We start from the raw sequence: 21746 nt of genomic DNA, 5'->3' as shown, positions 1-21746 counted from the left end.
GCAATAGTGTAGCGCAAAATCTGAGTTTGGGGACTAACAATAAAATGACGGTCAAAAATATTAGCTCCATCATTTATTCCCTTCGTATGTATAAACCAGGGAATTTAACTACCAATTTTTACATTGTACCTTTTGTCTCCAAATACTCACATGGCTCTAAGAAGGTAGATAGGCTACTGCATGCATTAAGAGTCAGATTAGCATGTTCATTTTCCAATCTTTTCATATGAATAATGTTAATTTTCTGAAAAGAAGTATTTGAATTTTCATAATGGAACTAAAATGTGAAAGTAAAATCCTAAAGCAGGTAAACTATGTATTTTAAAGTTTGAATTAACTTCATCCCAAAATCTACCTTTCTTTTATTATCATGAATTCTTTTTACAGAATTCATGTACACTTTAGAAAGCAGTAAGATTTATTTATTTATACCAACACCTAATTTCATCAGATACTAAGAAATTACAAGGAAGACTGAGAGACAAGAAGCAAAGAGTTGGAGAAAAGTCAAGCCCCCAGGCAGCCTTTGCTGAGCATCTATGCTCTGCCATCATTAATGTGAATGGGCTAATTACCTAACCTCACTGAGATTCAGGCTTTGGGGGGCCGTTAGTTCTGTTCTTTTTTTTTTTTTTTTTTTTGGTAGGGGGAGAGAGGTTTGATATGTTACCTCATCTGTAACAGAGAAGCAATACCTCTATCAAACTACCCAGTATTTCTTCAAAGCACATGGACATGTAAAGGTCTGTAATAAACGGCAGCTATTAAAATGGTACTGAAGGTGTGTTTGGTTGACGAGCTGAAATGCTGTAATGATCTTTTTGCAATCAACCTAAAGTAAGCAAAGATTTTGAGGTTAGAAGATGTTCTTCGGAAATTAAAAAGGTGTAGTCAAGTTTCTAACATTTATACAGCACACTCAAATACAGTGCCAGTCAGGTGAACTCACTGCCCTTCCTGCCATGTGGGACATGACTCCCAAGGGTGTAAATCTCCCTGGGAACGTGGGACAGAAATCACGGGATGAGCCGGGACCCTGCATCATGGGATTGAGAAAGCCGCCTTAAGCAAAAGGATTGAGAAAGATGCCTTAAGCAAAAGGGGGAAGAGAGAAATGGGACAAAATAAAGTTTCAGTGTCTGAGAGATTTCAAACAGAGTGGAGAGGTTATCCTGGAGGTTATTCTTATGCACTATATAGATATCCCTTTTTAGTCGATGGTGTATTGGAGTGGCTGGAGGGAAGTACCTGAAACTGTTGAGCTCATGCCAGTAGCCTTATTGAAGATGATTGTGTAACTATACAGCTTTTACAGTGTGACTGTGTGATTGTGAAAATCTTGTTTGGTGTACCTTTTATTCAGGTAATGGACACATGAGTAAGGTATATGGATAAAAAGAACAGGGGTGATAAAGGGTAAAAAAAAATGGGTAGATTTACTAGTGGCCAATGAGAGAGAGGGGTAAAGAGAATAGGATGTATGAGTTTTTTCTTTTTATTTCCTTTTCTAGAGCGATGCAAATGTTCTAAAAATGATTATGGCGATGAATTCACAACTTAAATGATTAATTATAAAAAAAGGGGAAAAAATGCCTGTAACTTTGCTGGCCCCACTATAATAAAAATCCATTTCTGCCAAGTTGAAATCAAACTGCTGGGCCCTGGAGCGGGTAAAACTTACACATAAAGACATTTCCTTTCCTGCTCTAACTTGCTGCATTTTCGCACGGAACTGCGCAGTTTCCCGGAGAGGAGCGAGTCGCCGCTGAGTGAGGTTACCTAGCGCCAACCAAACTCCAAGAAGAACCGAGCAGGTGGAAACTGCTCCTTCAGCGACCGTGCAGAACTCCAAACGCTTTAGTAGGCGGGGCTTGAGAAAGAAAGATTTAGAATCTTTCCTGTCCTCTCGCGAGAATCTCCCTACGCGCCACGTCAGAAACTAGAGAACCTGGCCAGGAGCGACAGCTGCCGGAACAAACCCGTAGGGAAAAGAGGTTTGTGGAGGCGGAGGTGGGCAGGACTTCCGCCGGAAGACGCGACCGGTCTCCGGTTCCTCTCCAGTGCCGATTTCGCTTATTCCCTGTGGTGCCGGTTTCGGCTCTGTGCGGGCTCGGGTAGAGATGGCTTGCGCTGCCGCGCGGTCCCCTGCCGACCAGGACAGGTGGGTTCTGGGGAGGAGGCTTGAGGAAGTAGGGGCATGCTGCTAGCCCGTGGGTGCTGCGCCGCTCCCCTTTGAGAACAGCCTTGCTTGGTGGACCTCGGTTCAGGCCCTTGTGCCTCGCAGTACCGACAGCGTCCGGCTATTAACAGGGCCCCTTTAGTTCGATCTCGGGCCAGCGGGTGACGATTCCAACTCAGCATTTTTCTGAGTGTGAGTTAAGAGACTTTGGGTCCTGCGCGGACATGGCAATTTAACTAACAGAATCCCTGAGAAGTCTGTTCTTTTAATATGGTTTGATGACGTTAAGGAGGGCTTGTTTTGTGTTCTCTAAAGTTTCAGATATATATGAGAGCGAGTCCCAGCTCCAGGAACTTTAATACGCAGGTATATTTCACTGAGTAGTTGTGGCAATGGTTCGTTGTTACTGTATTTTTTTAAACGGTTACTTTCTCTAGAAAGTGATGTTAGCTTTTCCATCTAAGGTAGTCAAATAACATACTTAGTAAGTTAAGTAAAAGGCAACTTAAAGAAAAAGTATTAAGTAAATAACAATATAAGTGTACCAACAATCGTGATGTTGATGATAATGATGACTGAATGAATGAGTTTTGGGGAAATTCCGCTCTTGTGATACCGGCTGTGTTTTTTCTGTGCCAGGTTCATTTGTATCTATCCTGCTTATTTAAATAACAAGAAGACCATCGCAGAGGGGAGGCGGATCCCCATAGAAAAGGTGAGGGGCGATTGGCAACTCGGTCTTTGAGGTGTGACTGGAGGTTGTTTTGTAGGGGCGGACACAGGACTTCTTTTTTACTTTACTGTATTTCTTTAAGGCCTGTGAATAGCCGCCAATAATTGCGGCGATTTCCTTAATATTGGTGCAGCAAAAAAATGGCACTAATTCATAGCTGAAGAAATTTTACGTTCACTATTTTTTCTCTTCCTTTTTTCGAAGGGGTTAAACTTGCCTTGAAATTAATACTTTTCAAAGTACGGTATTATAGTTTTAAAAGAATATAGTTTCTTCTTTAGACGCTTTGGGTAAGGAGGATTTAAATTCTTAGTTGGCCTGGTGGCTTAAGTTTGGAAATTGCTTAATGCCAAGCGAAGCATATTTTTGTTTTCAAAATCGGTGTCTTTTTTAAAAATAGCAATTTACATTTTGTAATTACAGTGAAAAATTTAAGGTAACTTGGGTTGAAGCAGTAAACTAGTTGTTTTCACATTACTTAATATCCTCCATTCTGCTGCCTAAATGTGTAAAGGAAAGTCTACTTTGCTGCCTCAGAATAAAAAAGATGCCAAAGCACTTATTCAGAATAATGCCTGACATCAAACCACTGTGGCAAAGGTTTTTGGTGGCAAGCTCTCAGATAATTTGGTCAAGCATTGAAATTATAGAGTTGACAGAGTGAGCTTAATCTATAATTGCTGGATTTCACATATAGAAACATACATAAATCAAGTGTAATTTATTTATAATTTATAATAAATTAATATAATTTATAATAAATTTCACTTGATTAATTTTCACAAAGTGAGCACACTTGGATAACCAGCACCCAGATAAAAAAAGAAAACATTACCAGCACCCCGAAAGATTCTTCATGTCCCCTCCCAAATACTACCCCTCTCCCCCATATACACTCACACATACAATGATAACCACTATCCTAACTTCTGACACCATAGGTTACTTTTAGTTGGTTGTGGTTTTTTTGTATGCTGTATGGCAGGGGTCACATTTCATTCTTTATCCATGTGTGTATCCCCTTATTGCAGCACCATTTGCTGAATTTTTTTGTTTGTTTGGATTTTCATCTGTTTCTTTGCTGATTTGTTTGAGAAGTGCCTGGGCTGGGAATCAAACCCTGGTCTCCCGCCAGGTGGGCGAGAATTCTACCACTGAACTACCCATGCACCCCTGTTTTTTATTTTAACTCTGTGTAATTATACACTATGGCTTATTTTCACTGAACTTTATGCTTGTGAGATTTATCCATATTTTTTAGTGTAGATTGTTCATTCTCATTGTTCTTGTAGCAGGATTTATGAACAGCACTGTTGTTAACGTTTTGGTTGGATAATTCTTTGTTGTAGAGGGCTGTCCCGTGCATCGTAGGATGCTTGGCATCATCCCTCTCCTCGGACCCATTAGATGCCAGTACTCTCGGCTCCTGTAGTTGTGACAATCAAAAATATCTCTAAACATTTCCAAATATCCTTGGATGTCAATTACCTGGTTGAAAACCACTACTCTGTAGCATTGTATTGTGTGAATATACCACAGTTCATTTTACTATTGATAGATAATTGAGTTATTTCTAGTTTGGTACTACCATAATAGTACTACTATGAACATTCCTGATCTTGTGTTTTGTTGAACATATTTTTGCATTTCTGTTGGGTATATTCCTGGGAGTGGAATTGCAAGGCCATAGGAAATGCATATGTCCAGTTTTACCTAGGTGCTCTCGAACAGTTTTATAAAGGGGTTTTATCTGAAATAACTGTTTAACCAGTCAGTATTCATTGGGCATCTCCTATTTTCCTAGCACCATGCTAGGTGCTGAGAAACAGACTAATGAACAAAGTCCTTGCCCTCGTGAAGTTTACATTCTGTTAGAAGGGAGATGGACACCTAGGTATGAATTGGTATTATTACCAGGAATTTTTTAAATTACAGATGAAGCAACTGTACCTGGTAAAAAAAAAAAAAGGAAACCTAAGGTTTTTATCATAGTATTTGAAAGGATTTACACAACTGTATAGCTGTACCCACTTGAAACTAAACTGTATGGTATTTTGTTTTTAACCGTTTCAGGCTGTGGAAAATCCTACAGCTACGGAAATTCAAGATGTATGTTTGGCAGTTGGACTTAATGCATTTCTTGAGGTATTGTGTTCTTTTGTCACTATTTCTATACTAATATCTTTGGTTTAATAACTTTCTTAAACAAAGCCTATGGTTGGTTTTTGTTTTTTGTTTTTGTCTTTTGTTTTTCATTAGAAAAATAAAATGTATTCTAGAGAATGGAATCGGGATGTTCAGTACAGGGGCAGAGTCCGGGTCCAGCTCAAACAGGAAGACGGCAGCCTCTGCCTCATACAGTTCCCATCACGTAAGCTTTTTTTAAATGAATGAATAGGTTTGGGAATAAGTTTTTTCTTTTGTGCACAAAAAAGTTTCTGAAACTGACCTTTTGAAAAGTAAAAAAAAGCTGAGAACTTCTTTATGAATGCGATGAAACCTACCAACACTTTCTTTAAAAAATCGTTTTGGAGCCTGCCCATGCCAAAAAAAAATTGACAAAGAAAAAAATGATTTTGTGAACATTTTATAACCCTCTAAAAGTCCGCCATTGCTCCCAGGTTAAGAATATAAAGTAAATCATTAAATGGTCAGGTATTAATTACCTTTTCAGATCCTAGAGACACTTGATGATTTCATAATGATTTCTATCATTAATAAATCTAAAAAGTAATAGTGAAAAAAGCAAGTGATGTGTACAGTATACTGCTAAAGTTAAATACAAAATATCACTGTTGTTTATTGATAGATGCATGTAAATGTTTTTGAAATGGACTGTAAGGATACAACCAATCTTAAGGCAGTAATTTGCCTCATAATGGGCAGGGATGACAAGTGGAGACTGGGGGTGATCAGAGAAGACTGTGGCTTTATCTCTAGTGTTTTATTTCTTAAATAATAACAATTCTGAGCATCAATATCCCAAAATGTAAATTCTGATGATTGGGAATATAGGTGTTTGTTTACATGTTATTCTTTTCTGAATTTTTTATTTAAAAAAGATAGTTTAATTTTTTAAATGGAGCTATTTACTTAATTTGTATTTTTCCCATGTCAAAATACCCCCAAAATGACAACTTAATTGTCTTTGGTTGAATTAAAATAGACTGACTTTTTATATACCACAACCTGTTAGTATTGGCAGATAGATGTTCTAGAAACTTAGATTCTGAGTCAGAAGGTGGGAATTCGGCTGTGTATCTTTTTATACCATTTCCCAAAAGACAAAAAGTACTTTGATTTGATGAGTAAATAATATAGATGTAAAAATTAAGGTTGAAAGAATGTTGCTTCTAGTATCTTATAAGAAAATAGTATGATAGATGATAAAAAGAGAAGAAAGACAAAGAACTTTGTATGTGGGGGTAAAAGGCAGCTACTGGAGCTGGAAGCTTTGTGGTAGGTGCATAGAACAGTGGTTCATCTATGCATAGTTCATCTGAACATATGACTAAGATCTATTGTAGTTTAATTACATTTGTTTTAAGACAGGTACCATGTGTTTTGGTATCTTAACGGTTCAGTGGTTTTCTGACTCTGTTTCCAAATCATTAAATTTAGATATAGTCCCCTTTGATCTGTAGACCAAATGCTAGGACTAAGAACAAAATTTTTGCTTCAACCTTAGTGTTTTAAATTTTGATTTTGTTCATTTAAGTATTTTCAGTGTTGTTCTCATCTTCAATACTTTATTTTCTCCAGTAGAGGTCCCCACTTGAGCAAGTTATCTTCACAGTCATTTGATGTTTTTTTTTAATTCCTTATTTCCTGTTTTATGATGGTTTTCTGGACTTTATGATATTCAAATTAATCAATTTTTTTCATATTATACACTAAGCCTAACTTCTGGTTCCTAGGTAAGTCAGTAATGTTGTATGCAGCAGAAATGATACCTAAACTAAAAACAAGGACACAAAAAACAGGAGGTGGTGACCAAAGTCTTCAGCAAGGTGAGGGAAGTAAAAAAGGGAAAGGGAAGAAGAAGAAATGACTTGGTATGAGAAGCAAGTATGTGGACCTCCTATAGGAGATATGAACGGAGGCTTCCAATTTGTATCTGAGGAGACAGAAGAAGCTTTTTGTATTCACCATTTAACTGAACTGTGAACATTTGTGCCTCCCAGCTTCAGCACCAGAGTTGACAATGAAATAAAAAAATTTACATCAGAAGTCTGCATCTAGCTTTTATGCAATATAAAAGTTTTTTTGCTTCCAGTGCAGAATTTTTATGAAAGAAAGAAGCATATTTAAAAAAACAAGTAAACAGAGGACTGTACCATAGGTTACTTGAAATCCTGTATCTGTTTATCCTCTATGTAAAACTACGTTTCAGATAAAATAAGTTTAATAAGATTTGAACTACATATTTTGTTCACCTTCTAAGTTAATGAAATAAAATTTGAAACTGACTTTTGTAGCTTTTGCTTATGAACTAATTAATGTCAATAGAGGAGGGAATAAAAGAGAATAAAATAGGTAGTGGAAACTTAGACAATGTGAGCCTAAAACTTAGAAGAAAATGGTTAAATCACATTTGGGGTCTCTGAACAACCAGTCTATAGATCACATTCTTTTAATCTATTGTAATTGAATTCATTGCTGTTTTTTTGTTTTTTTTTTTAACATAATGGGAAGTTCTGGATTTTAAGCTTTAGATTTACTTATTTTGTAGGTTTATAAGTATTAATTTCATTGGAATTCCAAAATTACCTATGCTTCAGGTACATTTATTTCAAGAAACTTAATTGGATTGGTACTTCTGACTTTATCCCAAAGCACTATTTCTGAAAATGGCGATTTTTGTGTGAATTTTAAAAGAGTCCCTATATAGCCACCTGGTTTTTGTTTTGTGTTTTTTTGGTTTTTACAGTGGGGATTCATTAGCTTACAAATTATAATTCTAATTTGGAACTATAGTTCATAATGTGGACATGTCCAAATTAAGGCATTATCAGGATGATACTTTCTCTGAAGAAAGTATACAGCCATGTGCTTTTTCCTGCTGAGCACATCCTTTGGGAATTGCTTTCCCTGACTCTGTGTGCTTCTGAAAGAGCTGTTAATTACAGGACCACATTCTGACCACAGGACATGACCCGGGCTAGGTAAGTGTGTTATTTCTCAGGATTTTGAATCTGGAGTTAGAAACACAGAAGTTCATTGTTTCCGTTAGCTAAAACTGCTTGGATGCAATATACCAGAAATGGGTTGGCTTTTACAGTGGCAATTTATTGGTTTACAAATTTACAGTTCTAAGGCTGTGAAATGTCCAAATGAAGGCATCAAGAGAAAGATACCTTTTCTTAAGAAAGTCTCCTGGCATCTGGGGTTCCTCTGTCATAGGAGAAGGCACATGACCAGCATCTGCTGATCCTTCACTCCCAGGTTTCGTTGCTTTCAGCTTCTGGATCCAGTGGCCTTCTCTCTTGAATATTTGTAGGCCCTCTCTTAGCATCTCCGGGGCATTGTCTCTTAAATCTCCCTGTGTTTCTGTCTTTTATTCACTTATAAAAGGCTCCAGTAAAGGATTTCAAGACCCACCTTGAAGGGTGGGTCACATCTCAATTGAAACAACCAAAAGATCCTACTCACAGTAGTTCTGTTCTCACAAGAAGGGATTAAAAGGACACAGCCTTTTCTGGGATACAGAGCAGCTACAAGGCAGCACATACAGACAGTGATGGGGGCTAAGACATCTAATGGTCAAGTTGGAGTTGTCCTGATTCCTGTTCTTCCTGAGGCCTGGTTCTTTAGCTTCTCCTTGAATTCTACCTCATGTTCTTATAGTAATTACCTTTTTCTTTAAGTTTGTATTGCTTGCAATCAAACAATCCCAATTGATTCCTAAATAAGCAAACCCAGAGTTGCAGAGCTTTAAAATGGGGTTCATCACCCAAGGCAGTATGAAGGTAATTCTTGTAGTTCAGGGAAAATATTAGGATTTCTATTAGTATTTATTTTTCACATCCTTTAATAATATCTATGTTGTTAGTATTTTATAGTGAACATGAGAGTATAGTATTTTACATATTTGACTTAGACATACGGTGGAGTGTGTGCAAAACATGATTCTGAGAAGATCCTTTGCAGAAGTGTTATCACTTAGGAATATGTTTAGCTGTGTAACAGAAAACGAGGGACTTATGCAGAAGTTTATTTTTTCACATAATGTGAAATCCAGAGGTAGGTTATTACAGGTGTTGGTTCAGCTACTCAGTGATGTCTTCTTTTGTATCTTTCAACACCACCATCTGTAGCACGTTTCTAATACACTGATTATTGTCTTGAGCTGTAAAAGGACTGACACATAGTCAAATACCGTATCAGAGTTCAAGGCAAGAAGAAAGGATAGCTAGCTGTATCAGTCACTTCTACCCTCCCTTCCTAAAAGGGAAGCAAAAGATTTGTCTAAATCTCTCCTAGCAGACTTAGGTAAATCTCATATATTGAGAATTGTGGCACGTCTACGTCTAGCTGCAAGGGAGGGTGACAAAGTGAATATATAATTTTTTCAACTCTGATAGTAGAGTCAGCCAAGAGGGAAGCAGATAAGAATTGATGCTGGGTTAGCCAACGTCAAAGTTTGCCAAAACAAGGTGACTGGAATCTAAAGCATTTAGTTACAGCGCAATAGGAATTGCCCAAAAAAGTTTCAGGACCATTGTTCAATGAATTGTTTCCTTAGTATTTTTGCTGTCAGTACATTGGGATTTAAGTGCTTTAAGTAGATATGTTTTCCAACTGTTTTCCCTGTCTCACTCATTAACAACTTATTCTCTTAACAGTGTCTTTTGCAGAGCAGATGTTAATGAAATCCAACTTAATCAACTTTTACTGTAGTGGATTATGCTTTTAGTATATCTAAAGCTCACTGCCAGACCCTGGGTCATTTTTTCTTAGTTTTCTAGATGGTTCTATATATTTTTTGTTTTACATTTAGATCTAGGATCTATTTTGAGTTAATTTTTTGTAAAAGGTGTAAAATCAGTATCTAGATACATTTGTTTTGCACTTGGATGTTGAGTTATGCCAGCACCATTTGTCAAAGACTAATTTTTCTCCATTGAATTGCCTTTGCTCTTGCAATCAGTGCATTAATGAACTTTTCTTCTTTGTCAGTTGACAAGTGAAAAATGGTATGTTTTATAACATCAGTATTGAGCATTTATTCATTTGTTGAAATGCCATTTGTATTTATTTCAGTTATATTCATATCCTTTGCCTCTTTTAAAAGACTTTGTTATCAAAGTTACACTTGTACTTAAAGAGTTGGCTAGTTTTAATAACATTTGTTTTAGTTTGGGCATTAACTCCCTTCTGTGGGTTATGAGCATTTAATTTTTCTTTCTCCTTTCTCCACCATTTCCCATCCTACCAATACATTTAATAGTTTGATCACTGCTCAGAGTTTACATTATTACTATATATATGATATGTACTATATGAGGCACGTAGTACCTTTGCTACTCAAAAATGTGGTCAGAGGTGTAGCAGCATTGGCCTCCCTTGGAACCTGGTGAAAAATGCAGTATCTCTGGTCCCAGCACAGAATGAGAATACCTTTAACAAGATCCGTAGATGATTGTGATGCACATTAAAGTTTTGAGAAGCACTTAAGGTATTCTGTGGTTCTTTTTGTTTTCCTTGCAGCTAATTGTCATGTTTTTTGCTTAGTTTTCTAAAATTTATCACTTACTCAGCCATAAATTATTACCTGTCAGAGAAGTTATCATTTCAAAACGTTTATTCACTTTTGTTTCATCTTCTTTAACAAGTCTTTTGGAGCCTTTTGCCAAGATCTATTCCATACTGATTACCCTTTGGGTTAGTACACAGCTATCCCTCTGAGTTCTCTCTTCACCATCATCTGGAGTTAACACACTGCTTTATTGTTTTGGATATCTTTTTTTACTGTATCCCATGTATTCCCCTTGTGTAGCCCATTTTCAGTGTCTTCCTATGAAAAATGTAAGGGAGATAAACATTCTTAGACCTTTTATGTCTGAAAATGTCATCAATTTACCCTTAAGAGTTTGCCTGCTATAGAATTAGAATTGGAAATAATTTCATTACAGAAGTTTAGGGCATTGCTTCATGGTCATTGTGCTGGTTTGGAGGGATGTATGTCCCCTGGAAAAGCCATGTTTTAATCTAAATCCCATTTCATAAAGGCAGAATAATCCCTATTCAATACTGTATGTTTGAATCTGTAATCAGATGATCTCCCTGGAGATGTAACCCAATCAAGAGTGGTGGTTAACCTGGATTAGTTGATGACATGTTTCTACCCATTTGGGTGGGTCTTAATAAGTTTCTGGAGTCCTATAAAAGAGGAAACATTTTGGAGAATGAAGGAGATTCTGAGAGAGCAGAACAACACAGCCACAAGAAGAGACCAGCCAGAGACCTTTGGAGATGAAGGAAATTGCTCCCAGGGAGCTTCTTTTTTTTTTTTTTGCAAGTTCCATTTATATATTTTTTATTGTGACATATTATTTGCATTTTTAATTCTACATGATCAGAGAATGAGACAGACATACTCCATGATATTAAGTGTCAGGGAGGGAAGGCAAAAAGTTTAATGATAATGTCATCATTTTGAAGCACAGAGAATAGATAACCTTGACTTGCCAGAAGATCTAACTGATAAGCACTCATCCATCCTTCAAAACTTCTAACTTCATTGAATTTTTGCCATTTGAAAATATCATTGGATATTGCAACTTCCATATACCAGGGAGCTTCTTGAAACAGGAAGCCAGGAGAAGAAGCTAGCAGATGATGCCATGTTTGCCATGTGCCTTTCCAGATGAGAGCGAAACTCTGACTGTGTTCGCCATGTGCCTTCTCACTTGAGAAAGAAACCCTGAACTTCATCAGTCTTATTGAACCAAGGTATCTTTCTCTGGATGCCTTAGATTGGACATTTCTATAGACTTGCTTTAATGGGGACATCTTCTCGGCCTTAGAACTGTAAACTAGCAACTTATTAAACTTCCCTTTTTAAAAGTCATTCCATTTCTAGTATATTGCATTCCGGCAGCTAACAAACTAGAACGGTCATCAAATTTCTGTTATTGGTGAAGGGAAGTCCAAGTCATTCAGTTCTTTTTTCTTACCTAAACTCACAATGTCTAGTTCTCAGTATTCTGAAATATCACAATAGTGTATCTTGTGTGTGGGGGGGGGATCTTTTGGTCCATTATGTTGATTACCCAGCACAATGAAAATGTGACCTTATTTAAATACAGAAATTTCAGTTCTGGAAATTTTCTTCCTTTCTGATCTTTTTTAGAACTTCTTGTTTGGATTAGTTCTCAAACTTTCTTACCTTTCTTTTCCCTCATTTCCATTTCTTTGCTTTTTTGCTCTACTTCCTAGTATCACCTTTTCAACTTCTCTAGGAGCTTTTTTTTTTGGTCATTTGATTGTTTCCTTTTTCTAGCATTCTATTCTTACTTCATGCATTGTGTTTTTTTTTTTTTTTTTTTTTTGTCTTATTTCTCTGACAAGTATTTTGTTTACAAGTTCCTTTTTTTTGCCACCTTTCTGTTTTAATTTGGATCCCTGTCATGTTAAGCAGCTTGCCTTAGATTTCTGTTTTTCTCTTTGTATCTAAGAGCAAAAGACCAAGAAAGCTGATGGGAAGTTCTGAGCACATAAGTAGGGATTTCGGACTATGAACTTCTCTGAAAGGATCTCTGGCTGGGACGTTTTAGGACAGATTTCCAACTTTAGAGGTATATTCTCTTAGGCTGGTCAACTTCCCCAGAAAGAAGTCTACCAGTTTTCCTGGAGGATAAAGGTGTACCTGCCAGCATCCTGGGAGTCTAGAGGGAAAAGAGTAGGTGGGAGTGGGGAATTTGGCTCATCAGTCAATCTGTATTTAGTAAGTCAGTCCTACAGTGTCCCTCCCTTAACTCTATTCCACACCCCAGAAATTGCCTCCAGATAAACTCTCCTGTCTAATTAGATGGGGATAGGGTCGTTTTTCACCAATTCTCATTTTAGGTCCTTCCAGCATTTAAGATATGCTCTTTCAAATTATCAGAAGGTAGAAATAGCATAGAGATTGGGTATTTGGTGCTGAAAGAATACAGATTGTGCAACAGGACTGATTGTAAAAATTCAGAATTGGATAGCACAATACTACCTGATTGTAATAGTATAAATATACTGAATAAATCTGAATGTGAGTATGATTGAGGGAGGACGGCTGGGGGCACATATGAAACCAGAAGAAAATATAGATAAAGACTGAGGCAGTATAATTTAGGAATGCCTTGAGTGGACAATCATGGTGATTAAATGTACAAATAAAGAAACATTTTTACATGAGGGAAAACAAGTGAATGTCAATATTACGAGGTGTTGAATGTGGATGGTATATGGGGAAAGAGTACAATCAATGTAAGCTAGAGTCTATAGTCAACTGTAACATTGTAATATGCTTCCACTGAATGGGTTTTCAGTTGGGGGCCTATTGTATAGGGTCTTAGATTGTAAGCTCTTACAGCAGTCATATATGTTTAGGAGTGGTAACTGTTATTTCTAAATTCTGAGATACTGAGCTATTTGTGTATAACCTGGTTGTGCTGGTTTGAAATGATGTATGTACCCTAGAAAAGCCATGTTTTAATCCTAATCCCATTTTGTAGGCAGCCAGTCCTTCTAATCCCTATTCGGCATTGTATGCTTGAAATTGTAATTAGATCATCTCCCTGGAGATGTGATTTAATCAAGAGTGTATGTTGAGCTGGAGTAGGTGGAGGCGTGTCTCCATTTGGGTGGGTCTTGATTAGTTTACTGGAATCCTACGAAAGAGGAAACATTTTGGAGAACGCTAGAGATTCAGAGAGAGCAGAACGACATAGCCACGAGAAGCAGAGTCCACCAGCCAGCGACCTTTGAAAATGAACAAGGAAAACGCCTCCTGGGGAACTTGATGAAGGGAAGCTGGGAGAGAAAGCTAGCAGATGATGCCGTGTTTGCCACATGCCTTTCCAGATGAGAAAGAAACCCTGACCCTGCTCACTGTGTGCCTTCTAACTTGAGAAAGAAACCCTGAACCACTGGCCTTCTTGAATCAAAGTATCTTTTCCTGGATGCTTTAGATTGGACATTTCTGTAGACTTTTTTTAATTGGGACATTTTCTCAGCCCTAGAACTGTAAACTAACAACTTAATAAATTTCCCTTTTTTTATACATGGGCAGGCACTGGGAATCGAACCCGGGTCCTCTGGCATGGCAGGCAAGCATTCTTGCCTGCTGAGCCACCGTGGCCTGCCCATAAATTTCCCTTTTTGAAAGCCATTCTGTTTCTGATATATTGCAGCTAGCAAACTAGAACACTGGTCATTCCCAGAAACTTTGGGTATTTATATGACACCTGAGACACAGACGTAGAGCTCTGAAGCTATGAAAGTGAGCAGTACCCCATACCATAACTGTTTAAAAAGTCGAAAAGGGATCTGACTTCTAGTAAAGATATGAAGGAAGCTGATCTAGATAAGACTAAGGTAGAGCAGAATACAGGGTAAAGGACGATATTATCCATATATATTTTTTTGTATGCTGTATGGCAGGGTTACATTTCATTATTTTTCCATGTGAGTATCCTGTTATTGCAGCACCATTTGTTGAATTTTTGTTTGGTTTGCTTATTTGTTTGTTTTTTTGGGGAGGACATGGACCGGGATTCAAACCCGGGTCTCCTGAATGGCAGGCAAGAATCCGTTGTCCATATTTTTAAAACTTCAATATATGTGTGAGACCAAAGGGAGAAATGTTTATCTGGTGCAAAATTTATATTTTGGGTAGTACATTACCGAACTTATTTGAATAGTTTGCTGGAACATCATAAATGCATGAAATCTTAGATAGGGCGTAAGATTTTGTTGGTTTGTCCAGGCTAGTATGATGCCCCAATATCTCCCAGAGTGATTTGAGCAGTGAATAAGGAAGTATTTGCTAAGTCCCCTGAGCAGCTGGGGAAAAAGAAGAAATATTCCACTTCCACATTTGGAAAATTTCTGATATTTTTGCAAGTAGTAGGGAGAACCAAATCAATAGGCCAAGCCTTCAGTCTTGGGGTTTGCCTCTATAAAACTTATTCCTGCAAAGCAGAAGTTAGGTCTACTTATAATTATGCCTAAGGGTCCCCCACAGAGAAACCTCTTTTGTTGTTCAGATGTGGTCTCTCTCCCTAAGCCAAATTTGCAAGTAAGTTCACTGCCCTCCCCACCACATGGTTCATCACTCCCAGGGATGTAAATTCCCCTGGTGACATGAGACCGAAATCCCAGGATGAGCCGGGACAAAGCATCAAGGGATTGAGAAGCCTTCTTGACCAAAAGGAGGTAAGAGAGAAACAATGAGAAAAAATGAAGTACCAATGGCTGAGAGATTTCATAGTTGAGAGATTATTCTTAAACATTCTATAGATACCCATTTTTAGTTTGTGGTGTATTGGAGTGGCTGGAGGGAAGTACCTGAAACTGTTGAGCTGTGTTCCAGTAGCCTTGTTTCTTGAAGACGATTGTATAACTATATAGCTTTTACAGTGTGACTGTGTGATTGTGAAAACCTTGTGTCTGATGCTCCTTTTATCTAGGGTATGGACAGATGAGTAGAAAAAAATGGATAAAAATATAAATAAATTGGATAGATGGAAATGGTAGTGCTCAGTGAAAGGGAAGGGTAAAAGGTATAGTAGGATGTATGAGTTTTTTTCTTTTTATTTTCTGGCATGATGCAGTTGTTCAAAAATAAAACAATCACAGTGACTTATATGCAACTATGTGATGAGATTTTGTGAGCACTGATTGTACACCATGTATGGAATGTATGTGTGAAGATTTGCCAATAAAAATATTTTTAAAAAAAGATGTATTCTTTGCAGTTTTTTCTTTTATTGATGTTTATAATGAGATTTCTGTTCCCAAAGAGAGATCAGGTGTGGTAGGCTGAAAGCTATCCTCCTACAAATATGTTCACATACCAATCTCTGAAACCTGTGAATGGTACCTTACATGGCAAAAGAGGCTTTGCAGATTCAATTAAGTTTAAGATCTTGAGATGAAGAGATTATCTTGGCTTATCCAGGTGGGCCCACTGTAAATAGAAGGGTCCTTTTAAGAGAGAGAAAGGGTCACAATCAGAAGATGTGAGGACAAAAGCAGAGTCAAAGAATACGTATAACCTTAATAGCTGGAAAAGGCATGGAAATGGATTCTCTCCCTAAAGACCCCTGTAGGAACACAGCTCTGCCAACCCATTTTGGACTTCTCAACTCCAGAAATGTAGGATAATTTGTGTTATAATCATACTATAGAATTTTGTAATGATTTGTTACAGCAGCAGCAGGAAACTAATAAACCAAGTGAACTAAGTAAAACAGAAATCCTGTAGCCCTTAGCCTCATTAGTAATCTCTACCAGTGGTTCTGAACTTTGGCTACGTATTAGAATCAACCAGAGTTTTTAAAGAATACCAAGGTAGATCACTTCAGAATTTTCTGGTAATGGAAGCACATACCAGTATTTTTAGAAAGTTCAGAAGATTCTCATGTGAAGCCAGGTTTGAAAACCTCTTGTACTAAGTATAAAGACAGCACTTAACGATTACAAAGTTACATCACTGGATAATTTGTTGGAAATGCGAATTTTTCATACCCCCACCCCCACCCCGCGCCCCAGACCTACTGAATCAAACTTTGTGGTACATAGCCAAACAATGTTTTAAGAAACCCTCCCTCCAAGAAATTCTAATGCATGCTGAAGTTTGAGGATCTCTGACCTAACCAAAGAACCTCTTATCACTCTTAATTGGATTTTAAGTGTATATTATAAAAGACATTTTATAAGCTATTATTATAGTAAGGAGTCAGAAAATCTTTAAGATCACTCAATATTTTTATTTTCCTGCCGTGCCAAATAATACTGTAATATTTGATGACTAAGGAGCTGAAATTGTACCTATATTACGCTAAAAACCATAATTCTAAACTTATAGACTATAAAAAGCAGATGTAGGAGACTAAGCTGACCAAAGCATACTTTCCAGATGTAGTCATTTTTAATAAAATTCTCAAGTTCCTTTATTTTCTTGCTATCTTTTTAGAAAGTCCAAAATGATTTAGAGGTACACATAACAAGTGTTAACGCAATCAAAATAATACATGTGGGCATACTTACCTGAAATGCAATATGAAGGTAGAAAAGAATGGTTTAGATTTCCTTTACATCTAGTGCTAATTATTAATAGTTTTTTTTATTGTGTATTTTCTTTAGGCAAAAATCTCCCTTTGACAGGCACTACCACCAGAGGAAAATTATAGGCAGTTGAGGAAGGGGGTCAATGATTAAAATCCATTCATCTGTATTTACTTAGGAGTTTGCTTCTGATTCTAGGTTAAAATAGAAAAAAAGGGTGTACAAGGGTAGTTCAATAGTAGAATTCTTGCATGCCGGTGCAGGAGACCCAGGTTCGATTCCTGGCCCATGCATTCACCACACCCCCCAAAAATTATTTCAACAAATGGTGCTGCAATAACAGGATAGTCACTTGGGAAAAGAATGAAATCTGACCCCCACCATACATACAGCATACAAAAAAAGAAAGAAAATGGAAAAAGAGCCCCACAAAATAAAATGAAGTGACCGTTAAATAAGATGATTGAACTTTATTTACATCCATTTCCACTCAGTACATGATATCTTCAGGATAGGCAATAATGTATCTAAAAGCTATGCTCATTTTCTCCAGGCTGTGGGTAGAAGACTCTCTCCAGAGTAGCAGTCACTTTGTTGATATGAATGATGATTGCAACTTTCAAGTAAAAGAAGAATTGCTGCAGGGATTCTTTTTGAAGAACTTAAAATGTTAAGTAGAAATGCTGTAACTTCACAAAATACCTGAAAATACCTTTCATATACAAATAAACATTTGTCTTCTATAGCTAGACACAAGCTAAAAATTACTTTTATAGTTATTCTAACCCTGGTAATATTTTATTTGGGGAATCTAACAGAATTGCTTAACTCTTACCTTCTGCCTCTACATGTACAATTTGAACTCCAAAAAGTAACTTAATTTCCTTAAATTTCTTGCAGAAGCACGCTAAAATAGTTATGTTAACAGAAAAAAACACATTCAGAATATATCTCTTATTCTAGTTTTTAAACTGATACTAGCCTATAAATAGTTATGATCGCTAGAAACTTTTATACCCATTTTGTTTGATTATATATTCTTATATACTAGAAGTTATATATTCTGTATCCTAACAGTCTGGTTATAAATTCTATATGCCAAAAGTTGCTAATTTTCATTCTTCTGAAATGAAGAATTAGAAAAGGGATTTAAATCCTCCTACAGGTACTTTTTTTTTTTAACCTAATATTTGATTTTCTCTACCAAGTAACTGCGTTCTAAAAATTTTTGTTTTGTGTATTTTTTAAGATAAATTCAGCAAGATGCCCTATGAGAACCACTGTTTTCCTCCAAAAAAAAAAAAGTCATGATCCATATTATAATATTTGGGTAATATTCTCTCCTCTTTCTGACATCTGTAATAGTGTTTATATCAAGAAACATCATTATAATCTTTATTATTATCCAAAGAATTTAATCATCTTTATTTGCCTTATAAAAATATTTTACTGGCTGGATATTTAACCTCATTGAGTTTTATAATGCTCTTGTTTTAGTCTAGTGTAATTCCAGCGGATCCTAATAGTATGTTGTAAAGCTCAGTTTTTCTGGGTCCAGACAAGACCTTTGTTAAGTTGAAGGCATTAATTTTACCTTTGTTTTGTATTTAATGAAGTTACAACTTAGCAAAATAGGAAAAAAAATGAAGGCATTTAAAATGGATTGCAAATGATTCTGATTTGGAAAATCAGAAGGCTTCTTATGTTTGATCTTTAAAGGCCAGAGAAAGAAGGTGAAGGGAATTTGACATAACCACTACTTAGCTATACATTATATATTGTGCTTTCCTTTATTCTTCCAGAATTGCTTTTAGAGCTAGGTATCTTCATTAGCATGTTGTTGCTAATAATATAAACCAGAAATATATGTAATCAGAGCTGTGCAAGTCTTTGGAGGTTCATTAAACTTGTTTAAAAAATTAAGACTGGGGAAGAAACAAGACTAAACCAACATGTTTCTCAGTTTTGAAGTGATACCAAGGATGGTTTCCATTTTAACATCTTAAAACAAAACTAAAGCTTATAACGAGATTTTTGAAAGGCTACAAGACAGCATTAGTAATTCTACAAGGAATTGGAAGCTGTAAATTACTGAGGCATGTATAAATTTCCCCATTCCTCAGTAGAATGAGTAGTACTCAGCTGCTAAAATGTTAGGAAAACAACCAGGCCAACTACCATTCAACCTCATTTCTCACTTAATTCTCTTAATTTGAAATATCTGTATAATTTTCTGAAGTATTATTTAGCAGATCACACCAGCACAATGGAAGCTTCAGCTTTTATCAAGTGGTCTTTTTGTACAGAAGTTTAAATGGCATTTACGACTTTCCTCTGTCCCTTACCCCATGAGCATTATGCATATTATATAGTCAGACAGTAACATTTTCCTATATATGTATTATGCACAAATACATTAAAAACATGTAAGAATTATAAAAAATTGTACATTACATGAAGGACCATAAAGAGTATCCTAAATGTTAAGTATAGAGAAAATGCATGCAGAGAGGGCCCAGTAAAGTATACAGCCTTGGGATATATAATTTTATTTTATGTTTATATTTCCTGCAGGACAGTAACATGTCTTTTACTATATCTAAAGAAAAAATAAATTTTCCAAAATTTTGGACATGCCCACCGCATTAAGTTTAAATTAAAATGCTTCCTATGTGTACAGACAGTAAAAGCAAAAAATTAAAAAAACAAACACATTTCTTTTTTTAATATATCAAAAATGTTTCCAAGGCAACATTATTAAATTGATTATACCACAGTCCCTAATATAACATCAAGCTCTAACAGAAAGGTACAGAGGGCAAAAAGGTTTCATTCAGCCCATGGTTTAGGTGCTCTTCTTTTCTTCACCCAGTAAATTCACGGTAGCTTTCTTGGCTGGTAAGAGGGAAATAAAATTATATCAAAACTCCTTGTAACACAGGCTCTGTGCTTAATATAGCTACTAGATAAATCTTCAGTGACATGTACAAATAAGAACACACTGAGGGTTGAGATCAGGGCTAAAAGGATTTCCAGGAAGTGGACAAGGTACCTACATTTAGAGTATATACCTTGTATACTTAGGCAAAGAAATTCTTCAAGGTCAAGTAAGTCAAGCCCCCCTTGTGATAGTATCACCTAACCTGTCTGCCCTCTGTCCTATTTTAAACATCAAAAAAAGCAGAGATTCTTTAGGCATATAGTGATCAAGAAATTGTTTTATCTGGTGCTTGCCTACAAGATTTCACTACATATCAATTTGATGGCAACTAGGTCATCAAATCTGTTCATGGTGACAAAAATCAGAGAACCCAGAGATGACAGTGTGTGTATATGAATATTTATACTCTGTCATCTCTGCCACCATTTCCTCCTATGATGAGAAGTAAGGGTTTGCCATAAGCCTTCGAGTTGATCGCTGCATGAAGCAGGTAGTACTTTCATCAAGAAAACATTATTGCTCTGCCCCCTACTTGGGACATGATATGCAGGAGTGAAAGTTTCCCTGGCAACGTGAGATATGACTACCAGGGATGAGCCTGGCCCTGGCACCATGGAATGACAATGCTTTCCTGACCAAAAGGGGGAAAAGAATTATAACAAATAAGGTATCGGTGGCTGAGAGAATTCAAATAGAGTCCAGAGGCTACTCTTACATGATCTTCAGCTAGATTGGTATTTATCATGGTTTGCCAAACCCCAACCAAAACCATTCCTGCCAACCCTAAAGAATACCTAGGGCTAAATCTGAGATTCTACAAAGGTTCAATATACTATGATTATATTCCAGAAACCTACAACCCTCCAGATGAGTTCCTAGGCCAGATAAGTCCTGAAGCCCAGAGGGACCAGCCTCAGAACATCAACTAGTTCCATCCTCCTATCACGTTTCCAACATGAAAAAGTTACAATGGGCATAGTCCAAATATCCTTAAAGACTGGGAGAAGGACCAAAGGAGAAGGTGGAGTTATTAATCCAGAGAAGACAGGATTTAACAAAAGAATTGACTGCTGAATCATTATACTGATATTTCTTTTAGTCTCCAGTGTCTTGGAGCAGCTAGAAGGAAAAACTTAAAATTGTGGAATTGTAACCCATACCAAACTCTGAAATGTGTTCTGTAACTAATGGCTGCAGTGTGCTTTGAAATTTATTGTTTTTGTATATATTATTTTTTCACAATAAAAAAATTAATAAAAATTAAAAAACAAAACTATTTCTAAATTTGTGAAACTAAGCTGTCCTCTTCCTACTTATCAAGTGGCTTGGAATGTGCTGTAAGCACTAGTGTGGCATGTGAGGTGGAGAGCAGGGGAGTTGTGTGGAAGCCTCCGGGACCTCCTGAAGACTCCATAAACTGCAGCTGTTTCTGATGGAGCACAGAGCCTCAGTGATGAGAGCCAAAGATTCCCTCCCTTTCTACTAGCTGCCTGACAGCTACTCTCCCTTTACTCAACTAAAGAAATTGCAGCCTCTCTTCACCAACCCTTGGTAAAAATTTACTTCCTAGTGAATCCAGAAGCTTTAAGAAAAATCTAAATCATATGCCAGCATTTAAG

At 36.7% G+C, this 21746-nt stretch overlaps 2 protein-coding genes and 1 long non-coding RNA gene across 4 annotated transcripts in view; 1 reads left to right on the top strand and 2 right to left on the bottom strand.

Annotated features, from left to right (window-relative positions):
• Positions 1–2046, bottom strand: part of LOC143665501 (uncharacterized) — a 79207-nt gene extending 77161 nt beyond the window's left edge. Inside the window, exon 1 of the long non-coding RNA XR_013167020.1 lies at positions 1682–2046. This is a non-coding gene — a long non-coding RNA (uncharacterized LOC143665501). The remainder of the gene's footprint in view (positions 1–1681) is intronic.
• Positions 1954–21347, top strand: SRP19 (signal recognition particle 19). 2 transcript variants are annotated; one of them, XM_077138973.1, is made up of 5 exons: positions 1954–2161; positions 2819–2894; positions 4986–5057; positions 5172–5283; positions 20977–21347. In XM_077138973.1, exons 1-5 carry the CDS (start codon positions 2121–2123, stop codon positions 21054–21056), a joined length of 381 nt encoding a protein of 126 aa, XP_076995088.1. In that variant the 5' UTR covers positions 1954–2120; the 3' UTR covers positions 21057–21347. The 2 variants fall into 2 exon arrangements, with proteins under 2 accessions (XP_076995088.1, XP_076995087.1); XM_077138972.1 differs by lacking the exon at positions 20977–21347 and adding an exon at positions 6830–7142.
• REEP5 (receptor accessory protein 5) overlaps positions 17642–21746 on the bottom strand; it is a 52232-nt gene continuing 48127 nt past the window's right edge. The window contains exon 5 of the mRNA XM_077138971.1: positions 17642–20081. Coding sequence (XP_076995086.1) covers positions 20032–20081 — 50 coding nt within the window. The 3' untranslated portion in view covers positions 17642–20031. The remainder of the gene's footprint in view (positions 20082–21746) is intronic.

The sequence above is a fragment of the Tamandua tetradactyla genome, chromosome 21 (assembly GCF_023851605.1).
Source record: "Tamandua tetradactyla isolate mTamTet1 chromosome 21, mTamTet1.pri, whole genome shotgun sequence".
NCBI classification, from domain to species: Eukaryota; Metazoa; Chordata; class Mammalia; order Pilosa; family Myrmecophagidae; genus Tamandua; species Tamandua tetradactyla.
The sequence above is the reverse complement of the archived record's forward strand: the minus strand, read 5'-3'. Positions and strand labels throughout refer to the sequence as shown.